The sequence below is a fragment of the Saccostrea cucullata genome, unplaced genomic scaffold (genome assembly GCF_032062105.1).
Source record: "Saccostrea cucullata isolate Sc308-1 unplaced genomic scaffold, CSIRO_AGI_Scuc_v1 ctg90, whole genome shotgun sequence".
NCBI classification, from domain to species: Eukaryota; Metazoa; Mollusca; class Bivalvia; order Ostreida; family Ostreidae; genus Saccostrea; species Saccostrea cuccullata.
The window spans coordinates 511,365-523,787 of record NW_026940868.1 but is presented as its reverse complement, the minus strand read 5'-3'; the positions used below and the strand labels follow the sequence as shown (position 1 = coordinate 523,787).

The following is a 12,423-nucleotide window of genomic DNA, read 5'->3' as shown; positions in this document are numbered from 1 at the left end:
CAAAGCTTATAACTTAAGATGCACAAACTTCATTAAAATATCTATATTTTGCATTCAACTAAATTTACAATTTTACAGTGATATAGATTTCGTTCACATTTGTTAAATTTCATCACTTTTTCACAATTTTAAAATTCAGAAGTTATGTTTATACGTACATCGTAAATTCGAAAAAGAAATATTTTCTTTCATGAAATTAAACTTGCGTCTTTACTTTTTATTGCTAAAAGAAGGTCATAATGAACTGAGTATATTTAATTGAAATTCCTTTGTTAGAAATTAAAAGTTCTTCTTTAAATAATACACAATATTTTGAGATCCCAAGAAAACGAAGACGACAGAATTTATTTCCCTATTGCTTTCAATATTGAACATTAAATTTGATAAAGTTTCAATCATTCGTAGTTTGAAAAGCTATTGAGAAAAGAACGATTTCATCAGAAGCCACTGCGTTTTTAAAATAAAATCGAAAAGACAATAGAATCTTAAGTATCGACTCAAGAGAATAGATATAAGTTCTTTCATGGGTAATTTAAAAATGGAAAGTAACAATTATTACATTTTCTCAACTAAATATATATATTTTCTTGAAATTTTCCATTGTTTTATTGGTGATACACAAAAAAATGCCATGTTATTGTCTTTTTACATTTGTTCTCGATAAGGATGAAGTTATTTAGTTTCTAGATTCGATAGATGTAAAATTGAAGAAATGCTAGTATACATAACAATAATATATACCAGCAATAACATATTTTCTCGGGAACATGTAATTGATGAAATTTCTTCCTGAAAATGACACGAACCACATTCTCTTTTTCAAAATGTACATGTATCTATACATGTATCAAATTAGCTGTTTTTAATCTTTTTGAATTTATAATAGGAAATCCGAGGTCTACAAATTTTTTCAACGGTTTTTGATATTTCCTTTCCTTATTTCTTTAAAGTCCGAGGTCAACAAAGTAATTTTTTCGACGGTTGTTTGAGTTTTTACCAATTTACAAATCATTTTCTCAACTTAGTACAAAAACATCATATGGACTTGATCCAGCGTGTAATTTTTATTTCCAAAAAATCATACGTAATAATAATTATTACGTATATGATTTTTTGGACGATTTTTTGAGCATTTCTAGATATATTTATCCTGTTATAGTGTACTTTAAATTCTATCTGCGCCTATAAAGAAGGCAAAGAAGAAAGGTAAAAAAAAAACCTACAGTTTACTGATTATTTCTATATAAAAAAAAAATTTGGCGATAAATACATTTTTTTTTCTTCTTTACTATTTTAATTTGTACTGAGAAACAATATTATATAATAATATGAGATTATGTGAAGTTGCTGGGCTTTACGTGTACCGTCTTTACGATTTAGTATAACTTTCTAATTAATAAAATCTAACAAAAAAAAAGTGAACAAGGAATTATTTCTAATATTAATTAGCTACTAATGAATTGAATTAGCCAAAAAAATTGTGTTGACCTTGCATCAATTTTGTATTAGAATCATCGATAAACATGGCGATGGGCGAAAAGAAAGACAACTTTGTCAACATGATAAATGTCTATAAACCAAGGACATTGGCAACATCCTGTATTTGGGTGTGCTGACTGGGAGATTCTTTGTCTCGGGTACAGATTTGTTCCTTTATACCGGCTTAATTTCAATAAGTCGAGAGAATTAACCAGATGACGGAAAACGTTAAAGGTTCCATGCAGAAGTAATTACAAGAGGGATACATGTGTATATTTTCTTTTAATCAATTGAAAACAGAAAAATTACATCAAAATATAAATTAGAACATTAATATTTACAGTGACAACATTGTCCTTTTTGTCTCACTTACATGTAAATACGTGTCATGCATACAAGTACATGTTCCTAAAAAGTGTCAATGTATTAAGTAGATAACAAATTGAACTAAAATAAAACAAAACGCATTCTCCTCTCACTACACAAACATATCATTTTCTATTTCGCTGTTTAAGCACTCATCGAAATTGCAGAATTCTGCTTTTTTAAATAAAGCAGAAATCCGTCAAAAAATTTAAATTCCCCTGGACTTAAAATACTTGGGGGAACTTTGGCCTAGGCAAACCGGGACATGACCTGGGCCTAGAGAGAGCTTCAAAACACCAAGGAACTTTTCTGTCCATTTTCGTTAAACTTTTCCTTTTTATATCCTATTGCAGTAACTATGGATTTCATCATGAAGTGACAACTTGAGAGACTTGTATAACTGTATTCTTGGACGGCAGCAATCATCACCTTGAGGGACCTTGAAGCTGTCCTGTTTTTTGAATCACAGTGAAGGATTTAAAGCTGTTCATTTTGCCATGAAAAACCTGGAAAAAATGATAATAAATTCTGATGTTTGAAGAAATTAAATTTTTGGGGCAATCCCCAGAACCTATGAGTGTTGAATTGAGAATTGGATCAGCTATGTCCTACAAGGATTGAAATAATTAATACAGCACTGTTGTGGTAAACGCTGATTGACATTTCATGTTTTAAGATTTCGAATCAAAGTAATAGATAATTAAATTTAACCTATATTGGCTAATGCATAGTATATTATTCAAATAGGAAAAGCATGAAACGTCATTGATTGATGGATGACTGAATATATTTTGACTAACTTTGGTTCAAACTTTACAAATGAAAAGACTCTTCACATAATCAATTGATTGTTCTATTCTATCAGATCTATGCCTTAAAATCAGATTCTGTTATTATATAAATGCATACAATGTACATTATAGAGAATTTTCCACGTTTACTGAGATGCCGGGATATTAAATTCAGCTAAAATGACTTCATTTAAATTGACGGGACATTCATGTACATTAATTAACAGCTCAAAATTTAAATGTGTCGAGGATGTAATTTATTTCCTTGGAATTGCAAATATCAAGTAAAATTTGCTAATGAGAGTGTCGCATGTATTTTATGCTCAAACACCCATAAAATATTCTCAGAATTTTTTTTCTATGGTCGATACAATGACCTAGTTAGCAAATACAATTTATCATTGAGACAAATGCTGTCTGACGTTTTTCATACTAACTGACGACGGATTTTTTCCCTTATTTACCGATCATGACGAGGAGTACACGGCGGGTGTGACCGGTCAGCAGGGGATGCTCACTCCTCCATGGCACCTGATCCCACCTCTGATGTTTCGGAGGTCGTGTTTGCTCTGCTCCTATTTTGTATTGTTTTATGGACTTTGATATTGAATACTGTTCGTTATCTCCATATCCTTCTTCTATTAAATTGTTTGTTCTCAATATCGGTTCATTTAGGAATCCTACATTCAAAAATATAATTTGATAAATCCGGTTTAAAAATCCAGTTATAAAAACAATGCGAAATAGGAAAAACAGATTTCCAACATTTTAAAAAATTTTTTGCCTAGAAAATAATGGAAAATTAAACAAAATTCCCATTTACAAACGATGGACGAAGTTTACCTTGATCATTTATCACTGTTTTCTGCCACCCACGGCCAGCCCTCTTGGGGTCCGTTAAATTGAGGTGGGGGGCTGGTTTGACCCAGGTTTGGCCTTCGAGAAACATTGAGATTATTTCTTTGGCCCAGCAATTGCCCATTTATTGGAACTATAATTCTTTGTCTATTAAATTGTGTGTGCAGAACGTTTTGCACTGGTTGAAATCTACGTAAACCATTTCTTAAACGTTCCATTACAGATTGTGGAATAATATTGGAATTAAAGTTCCTAAATGGTGCAATGTCTCTGTTTTGTGCACGTAATCGTTCTGTTAGTTGAAAAGCTTCTGAAATAGGAATGGCTCTTCTTTCCACTCTTAGATTTTGATTATTTCTAACATTAGAAGTAGTACCTGGTTGAAGACCACGAGTTCTCTGAAGATTAAAATTTCTTAATGTCTGAAGAGCTCTTTCTGAGGGCGGTTGTGATAAGTCAGGGCCTTGATCCCTCCTCATTCTATTTCCATTCGTTTCGTTTGACACCATTCGTTGAATTGACTGAGCAAGACGATTGTTAAAATTTAACCCTCTGTTGTTTTGGAAAAGTCTCGAAAAATCTAAAGGCTGTGTCGTCTGCTGGCGTCCAAAGGAGTTAGGCGTGAACCCTACATTTTGTAAATTTCGATTTGAAAATCTTCTGAAAATATTGTTAAACTGTTGACCAGGCCATTGTTGTTGTTGTTGTTGCAGCTGCTGCTGTTGCTGCGATGCCGCTAATGCACGTTGTCTGGCTTGACGTATAATATTTATGGCATTGTTGGCACTCATTATATTCATATTGTTGGTTGATGTTGGAATCCGCCTAATAGGCTGATTTGCAGCCGGCTGTGCATTATTATTTGTTTGACTTCGAAGTGCCTGTAAACGGCGAACTAGAAGTTGACGAAGAATTTGAGTTCTAAGAACTTGTTGAATGCGTTGGCGGACTCGTTCTCTGAGGAGTTCCCTTTCCGCCTCTGTGGCTCCGCTCTGTTGCGTCTGTATATTCTGAATCCCGGGTGTCTGCGTTTGTCGTAAGTTTACAGAAGGCTGGAAAACAGGCTGTCGGACTTGTAAATTTGGTTGGTTAGACCGATTTGGAATATTTGGCATCTGAAACTGTCTTCTCCCTTGCTGTTGAGCATTTTGAGACATTAAGTTTCGAAAGTTTGCAAGGGGTTGACTCTGAGATATGCCTCTGTTTGAAAATGGTAAGTTGTTTGGATTCCCTTGAAATAAAACCCCATTTGCACCCGGTCGCTGTATATTAAGGTTGCGAACATTTCCATTTTGAAGCTGAGGCTGCTGATTTTGGATCAGCTGTCCATTGTTTCGTTGACTGTTCAAATTTAATTGGGATGGTAATGTAAATACCTGTCCTGGATTTGTGTTCTGATTAGTGGGTGTATTTATAACTGGATTCTGACTATTACTGTTTTCAGTGTTTTGCCTGTTGTTTCTCAGAGCTCTCAATTGATTAAGACGGGCTCTAATTGCCAAAAGTGTCGACATCAACCAAGCTGGAGTAGTTCCTCTTTGTGGTGTTGGAGTAACCTGTGGAGTATTTACTAAATTATTTGCATTTTGGAAAACAGGACTACTTCGTCTTGTGGTGGTGTCTATTTCTTCCGATGGTTTTTTCACAATGTCTATCACCAAAATATTTGGTTTATTTGTTTTTTCTTTAGTTATGGGTGTTCTTTGAGTTGTGGTCTGGCTTAAAAGTATGGGATGTGGTCGAATGTTTCCGCCACTATGAGGCTCAAAGTCGAAATGTTTCGAAGCTTCTGAAGTAGGTCCAATGAATGGAAGATCGTTTGTCCGTTCAGGTGATCTTGAAATCGTTCCAGCTTTTTCAGGTTCTTCATTACGTGTAAAAGGGGGTAAAGTTGTGAAAAAACTCGTATCTCTAGCATTGAATATTTCATCCCTCGGAGTGGTATCCCAAGGCTGTTGTCTACCTGTATTCATTGTGTTCATATCCCCAAAGAAAGGGAGAGAAGGAAGTGTTGGAGTAGGAGGGGAAGGAGTTGTTTCTGCCTCCTTAACGTCTTGAAATCTTTGCAAAATGTCAATATCAAGTGGAGGAAAATCTTTAATATTCTGATGTTTAATTGTTATTTTATTTCGATCTTCGTTTACAGTTGCCTTGGATTCTTTTTGATCTTTAGTCAAGCTGCCTAGTAGATCAAAGTCTAACGGTGGCAATTCCGGTATGCTAGTCGTTGTTGGCATAGAGTGTTCTGTATTTTTCCCCATGAGCATTTCTAGTCCTAGCAAAGGTGTTTCTTCAGTTGTTTTTGGTATAAATGATTTCGAAGTAGTAGTAGACTCTTTTCCATCTGTAAATTCAATTGGCTTAAATTTCTCCTCCGTTTTTGAAAAGATATCGGCGCTCTTTTGATTTTCTTTTTCATTTGAAAGGTTTTCAAACACTGATTTCTGGGTGTTTGGAAACAAAGCATCCCAGTCGAACACTTGCGATTCTTTTTGATTTCCTTGTTCACCAGTGGAACGTTCAGGGATGTTGTTTTCTTCTACTTTCGGAAACCAAGGTTCTTCAGATATAGTTTGTGTGAATGGACTCCTTTCTTTGTTATCATTAAATATTCCCACGTCTATGATATCAGGTTGTTTGAATTGCTCATCTGGAATTGTTGGAACAAAATTATTTATTGAAAAGGGTGTTGTAAAACTTGATTCTGATTCAGAACGCAATTCTAATGGTGGATTGTTCGTTGTTGATACTGTTTTAGAAAAATCGGTCAATTGAGGAAGACCTAACGTCGGAAGTAACTCGCCAGATAGAGGAGGCAGTGCACCTTCATCTTTGATTTTAAAATCAGGTGATTCAAAAATATTCTGGTCCTTCTTTTTAAAATCAATTGTTATATGTTTCTGTGGTGTGGCCATATTTTCAGGTGAAGCCAATGTAGGGGGGACATATACTTTAGGTGGTATTGTTGGGATGATAGGTAGTGAATAAATATCCTTTTCCGTGGTAGTCGGTGTTTTGCGCGTTGACGTCGTCGGTGGTGGTGGTGGCGGAATTGTGGAAGTTGTGGTATACAAAATTAGCGGTGGAAGCGGTGGTGGAGTTGCTGGTGTAGTTGTGGTAATCGGGGTATTTACCTTCAGAGGTGGTAATGGTGTTTTAGATGGAGTTACAAAAATTCTGGGAGGTAATGTGGTTGTTGGTACATAGGCTGTCGGAGTTGTGGTTCGTAGAAAGACAGGAAAAGGTTTGGGGGTTGTAACTTTAAGAATCGTCTCAGGTTTTGTTTCGTCTGGTTGTAATGTATTACTTTGATTTGCATCGAATGATTCAATGTCATGTACCGAAAATCCTAGAAGTTCATCGATACTTTTAGGTTTCTCTTTTGGAGTTTCCTCTCCAGTAAGTTTACCTAACTCAGGTATTTCAATCAATATATTTTTCCAGATTTCTTCTAAGGTGGTAGCATTCTTCGGCGAGTCTGTAGAAAATGTGTCACCTGCTTGTGTTTGAGAAGTGGGCATTAAATCTTCGGGTTTATCTTTGTTTACAGATGAAGATTGTCGGTTACCGCCATTAAATTGATCGGGAAATTGAAAAATGTCTCCAATTATTGATGGCTGTTCTGTAGTCTTTGGAGCATTATCAGACAGTATTGTATTCTTAGTTGGGCTACTGCTTCCAAAAATTCCAAGCTGATCGATTGAAGGAATATTTGCCAACAGATTTTTGTTATTTATGTTTATTGGCCTTGGTGTAGTAGTTGTGATTAATTGATTGACTCTAGGAATTGTATTTAATATACGGTTACTTGGAATGCGTTTGGCTTTGTTTTTTGTAGATTTTCTTGTTAGTGTTGGTGGCAGAAGAGGTAACAAAGCCTTTTTCTTCTTTGGATTCCTGTCACTTATTTTGGGTTTTGGAGTTGGTTTGTTGGTAGGCAATACCTCTACTGGATTTCTGTCTTTTGGTATAGGAGGTAATATGCCATCCCAGATACTGTGATCAATTGCTTTTTGTTCTGTGCTCTTTTCTGTTGGCAAGGTAGCCAAATTTTGTGCCAAGTTACCTTGATTTAATGAAGTGGTTTCCGAAGGAATGTCAACCAAACCCATTTGGTTGTTGTTGTTGTTGTTATTATTGTTAGTTACCGTTGAAAGATTCTCAGTTGACCTAGTTGATGCCGCTGGTGTGTTCGATAAACTTCCAGCACTGGGAGAAAATAGACTGTCACCAAATAGTCCATTACTATCAATTCCAAGTTGGCCAATTGAGGGTATTGGCGAATTTTCCCTTGAATGAATAATAGGATTATCAGATGGAGGCGGTAATCTAAACGAACCATCAATGGGGAGAAATTTATCAAGAACATTTTCCAGTCCAAGTTGATCAAAATTGGGCATAGGTGGAATGTTTAATAGTCCATTTTCACCTGTGCTAGCCTGGTCAACGGGTGGAGGGATTGCGTCTAGCACAGGAAAACCTGGAAGTGATCCGCCTCCATTAAGGAAAGATAACCCTGCTGGTAATGATTCTTGTCTGGATCTTTCCTGATTATTGTTTCTAGGGAGCGGAGGAGGAGTGGTGACTACGGAGTTGGAAAATTCGTTTTGTTGGATGTCTCCGAAGATTAAATTGCTGGACCACGGATCAATGTTTTTATCAAGTCCTATGCCAAATAACTCTTCCAGTGGATCAGGTGTAGCAGACTGTACAGAGGTCCTTTCGCCTTGTCCTACAATGTTCAATGTTTGGTAGTGTATATATCTGTGAAGATTTTTTAGTCTTTCTTCAAAAGCTTGATATTGTTTAAAGTAAATTAAATTTATTAATTATTTTTAATTAATGATGTTTAATTTCCTCGATCGTGGTTATTTTGATAACATACGTGATGAAGCATATATAATTATAGAAATCTTGATACATGGAGTTTAAAGGACAATGCAACATTAGAATACCAATTAGGATTGTTCCGTTTATAGTCATTCGTTATTAAAAAAATCTATCAGAAAGAATATTATTTCTAATGTAATATGATTTTAAAAATCATTCATATGAATTGAAACGTTGAACTTTTCTTTGTCTGAAGCCAGTTTTTTTAAGCAATTTTTTATTACAATGCACGTAATTAAGAAAGTTTCCCTGTTTGATGCATGTCATTAATGAAATGAAATATTTAATTAAATTTTGATAATTTAACAGGAAAATACTCACCTGAAACAAGATGAAACAGTCCTGGAATTACGAGAAGAATTTCAACCAACATCCTGTCTGAAACCAAAAAAATGTACATTTGAAATTTGCAAAATAATCTTATTTCAGAATCAAGTTTTAAAAATAAAATTTCAAGTTTTACTGATTAGATAAATTGTTTAAACCTTACATTTAATTATACATGCCATGTTTAATTAATGAAAAAGGCAAGCACAAATTTAATTTTTCAGTGATTTTATGATGAACATTTTCTGTATATAGTGTATTGAAAAAAAATGTCATTGGCTACAGAATTCATTGTATTTTAATTTTTACATATATGCCCCCTCTGCGCTCCATGATAATATAAATTTAGAATACAGATAAAAAAATAAAATATTAATCCAATCCAAAAACAAACAAACAAACAAACAAACAACAACAATAAACCAATACAATAAACAAAATAAAAGATAAATACATTTTTAAAAAGCAAATGAAAAATCCAGATTTTTGAAGCGAAATATCACGTGTCTTTTTATTTTTAATATTTAAAAAAAATCACTTTTAAAATCACTTACCCAAAGCTAAAGAGATTAAACAAAAGAGACTTATTACGTCCAAGCAGGTATACTCCTCATAACGAAATACAGATCGTTATAATCATTAACCATAGGCGTTAATTTTGATTGGAATAAACGCTTCACTTCCCTCGAAATCATGCACTGTGAATTCTAATCAGTAAACTTGGAACATTTGCATTCTAATCATTGTCACACAATGGAAATTATTTTAGTTTATAATTATCAATCATTATTATTTCATTATTATGGAATGATAATTTTTCTTGACAAATTCAATTTCTCGATCTCGGAAATAATTTGCATAGACACTGCCTTATCCATAAAAACACTTAAAAATTGTCAGTTTTCTGACTAGATTTTTGTTTTTTAATCAATAAAGCAGATTTCAGTAGGACAAGTTTTTGAAGAGGAATAATAATGAAAACTTTTTTTCATCTGATGCACGTCTTTAGTTTTTCTTTGTATTGCACTTACATTTTTCTGTTTATTGTAAAGACATGTTCCAAAACAACAGAATTTCTTGGATTAAGTTGCTTTTCACAAATTTGAATGAACATTTTTATTTAAAAAAAAAAAAATTTAAAGCAATCTTATATCAACGTTTCAGCTCTTTGATTATTTAGATATTCAAAGCACTATTGAAGGATGCACTATATGTACGAAACTTAATCCAAATACATGTTTGTTCGCTGTCTCTGTACATACATGTACAATAAAAAAAAACGTTTGATTGCAACGATGGTTGATTATTTACTAAGTTATCAAATATTTCTCGATATTTTACCATGTTGTCAGTGTCTTTGTTCGCCAGGTAGATTACTTGCATAGGTTATAATTAGGGATGTCAACGAGTACCCGGTTAACCGGGTACTCGATCGAACGTCCGAGTATCGAATACTAAAAATGGTACTCGGTTACTCGGATAAATATTTTTAAGCTTGTTTATTAATGCATTAAAAAATCGGTTTTAAAACGTAAAATGTTCATTGCACTTGTACATACAGTTATTAGGGTTTCCGGCGCCTCTAAATGACCGTTATCTCCTGTGGCAGTGTTTATACAGTAATTACCGTGACCAAGCACCTGTTACCTACCTGGCTTTTCTCACCTTCGGCTGTCTTCTACCCTTATTTTTGTTTTGCTCTAATTATTTGTTTTCATTGAACGTCGTTAAAGGTCTATTATGTTTAAAATAAATTAGATAATATTGTCAATTGTCCATGAGAAGCCGTAAATTCTCGGGGAAAGAGACAGACGAAATTGCACGTGCGATTGTTGATATGGATGCGTTTGATTACATGCCAATTAATGCAAATGGTTGAAGGCAAAGGCTTTAAAAATCATAATATGTCCACCGTTGCACCAAACTACACCATACCATCTTGTAAGTTTATAAAATCTAGGATCGAAAAGTATACGGAGATCGTAAATCCGCTCTGTTATAGGAAAACTGTACATGTAGCTCTGACGACTTATTACTTGGACTTCAAACGCATCAGAATAACATTACAATTAAGGAACAGATTATTTTTTTGAAACAAAACCACTGTGAACTATTTGTGATTTTATTTCTCGCATTTATCTGATAAATAAATTGAACTTTAAAAAAATGTTAGATTAAATTTCGTCGGGCACAAAGTGGTCATAATTTTTACAATACATTTACAGGTAAACCTCCCATCAGACCATGTGGTTTTATTTTTACAAGGGTTTACAATGTTTTACAGTTATCAATTAACTTGTTCATATTTATTTAGACTTTTACCGAGTACCCGGGTACTCGATCGGAAAAACGTCCGACTTTTACCGAGTACCCGGGTACTCGATCGGAAAAACGTCCGAGTAACCGAGTATTAAAACTGGACCGATTTGACATCCCTAGTTATAATGTACATTGTTAACGCCCTCAAACACCTACCTTTAAAAAAATGATGTACATGTATAACTTTATAAAGGAAGCAAGAAATCTACTTCCGTCAAAACTCATTGAATACCTTCAGATGCCCTCAAGGCCTACGTAGCAAATGAAAGTAAGTAAATTACATAACAATATCAATCTTTGTAAATCACTAAAAAATCATGAATTAAAAAGTTATACATGTATATCATGATCTTGGAAATTCGATTCAATACAAACGTGAAATTACCTGATATTTTAACAAGGGGATTCGATATTTTTTTTGTTTGAAATGGTTGAAATTTATAGCTTGTTTATTATTTCGGACGTTAACCAGTACATTACCTTTGAACAAAATTTAGACATTACAGTAAAGTCTAGAGCATTACGGTAACAAATCTAGAAAGCAGACAATATAATCTTTTTAATCACTGTCTTCATTGGATAAACAGTTATTGTCAAAATAAATCTTATATACAGCGAAAGGTTATATTTTAAACATTTTGATGACTTGTGATTGCAATGCGGAAACCTTTTGCATTTGGTATATAAATATAGAGATTGTAATTGCTAATGGTATTCTTAAGGAAGATCTATTACATTTATATAGAAACACCGATTTAAAAAAATGCTAATAGGGAATTTCCCTCATCATATGTCATGGAAAATATAATACTAAACAAGAGAATCATATTGCTCAACATGAGCCCTTTGGCCAGGGAAAAACAGAAACCGGTTTAATATTGAAAAGTTTAAATATACAAGCACTCCGAGAGTATTGTATTAGCAATACCAGCCCCCTTACTGGCAAGTGTAATGTGGTTCCCATTGAAAATTTTGAATTCCACAGTTGGGACAGACTGACAGACGGACAGGGGGATAGCTGAACGGACAAACAGGCAATCAGTTATAAACAGCTAGACGAACAGACGAACGGACAAACGCGAAGGAAACCTATAGTCCCCTCCATTTTCACTGGTAGGGGACTAATAAGTGGTCCGAACCTATCACCGAGGGGGGGGGGATTTGACAAATTTGAGGTCCCTTCTCACTCTGATGTACACTTGTTTTGGACTTTGATTCTTGTATATCTGTGGGTATGGCCAATCATAACTTGGATGTTCTTGAAAAGAATTTTTTATAAGGTTTTCTTAGGCACTTCATTGTAAAACCTTGATTGCATGTACCTAATATTGCCCCCCCCCCCATATTGAGGTTATGAAGTTGACGGCTGCATATTTTGTCTTTAGAATGAATT

General features: G+C 34.2%; 1 protein-coding gene across 2 annotated transcripts; it reads right to left on the bottom strand.

Annotated features, from left to right (window-relative positions):
* Nucleotides 1-1,744: 1,744 nt before the first annotated feature.
* LOC134256506 (mucin-2-like) lies at nt 1,745-9,329 on the bottom strand. Of its 2 annotated transcripts, none has more exons than XM_062739143.1 (4): nt 9,266-9,329; nt 8,706-8,762; nt 3,480-8,226; nt 1,745-2,351 (listed from the first exon to the last, which is right to left on the bottom strand). In XM_062739143.1, the coding sequence occupies exons 2-3, from the start codon at nt 8,755-8,757 to the stop codon at nt 3,485-3,487; spliced, it is 4,794 nt and encodes a 1,597-aa protein (XP_062595127.1). In that variant the 5' UTR covers nt 8,758-8,762; nt 9,266-9,329; the 3' UTR covers nt 1,745-2,351; nt 3,480-3,484. The 2 variants fall into 2 exon arrangements, with proteins under 2 accessions (XP_062595127.1, XP_062595128.1); XM_062739144.1 differs by having other exon boundaries at nt 3,871-8,226.
* Nucleotides 9,330-12,423: the final 3,094 nt, after the last annotated feature.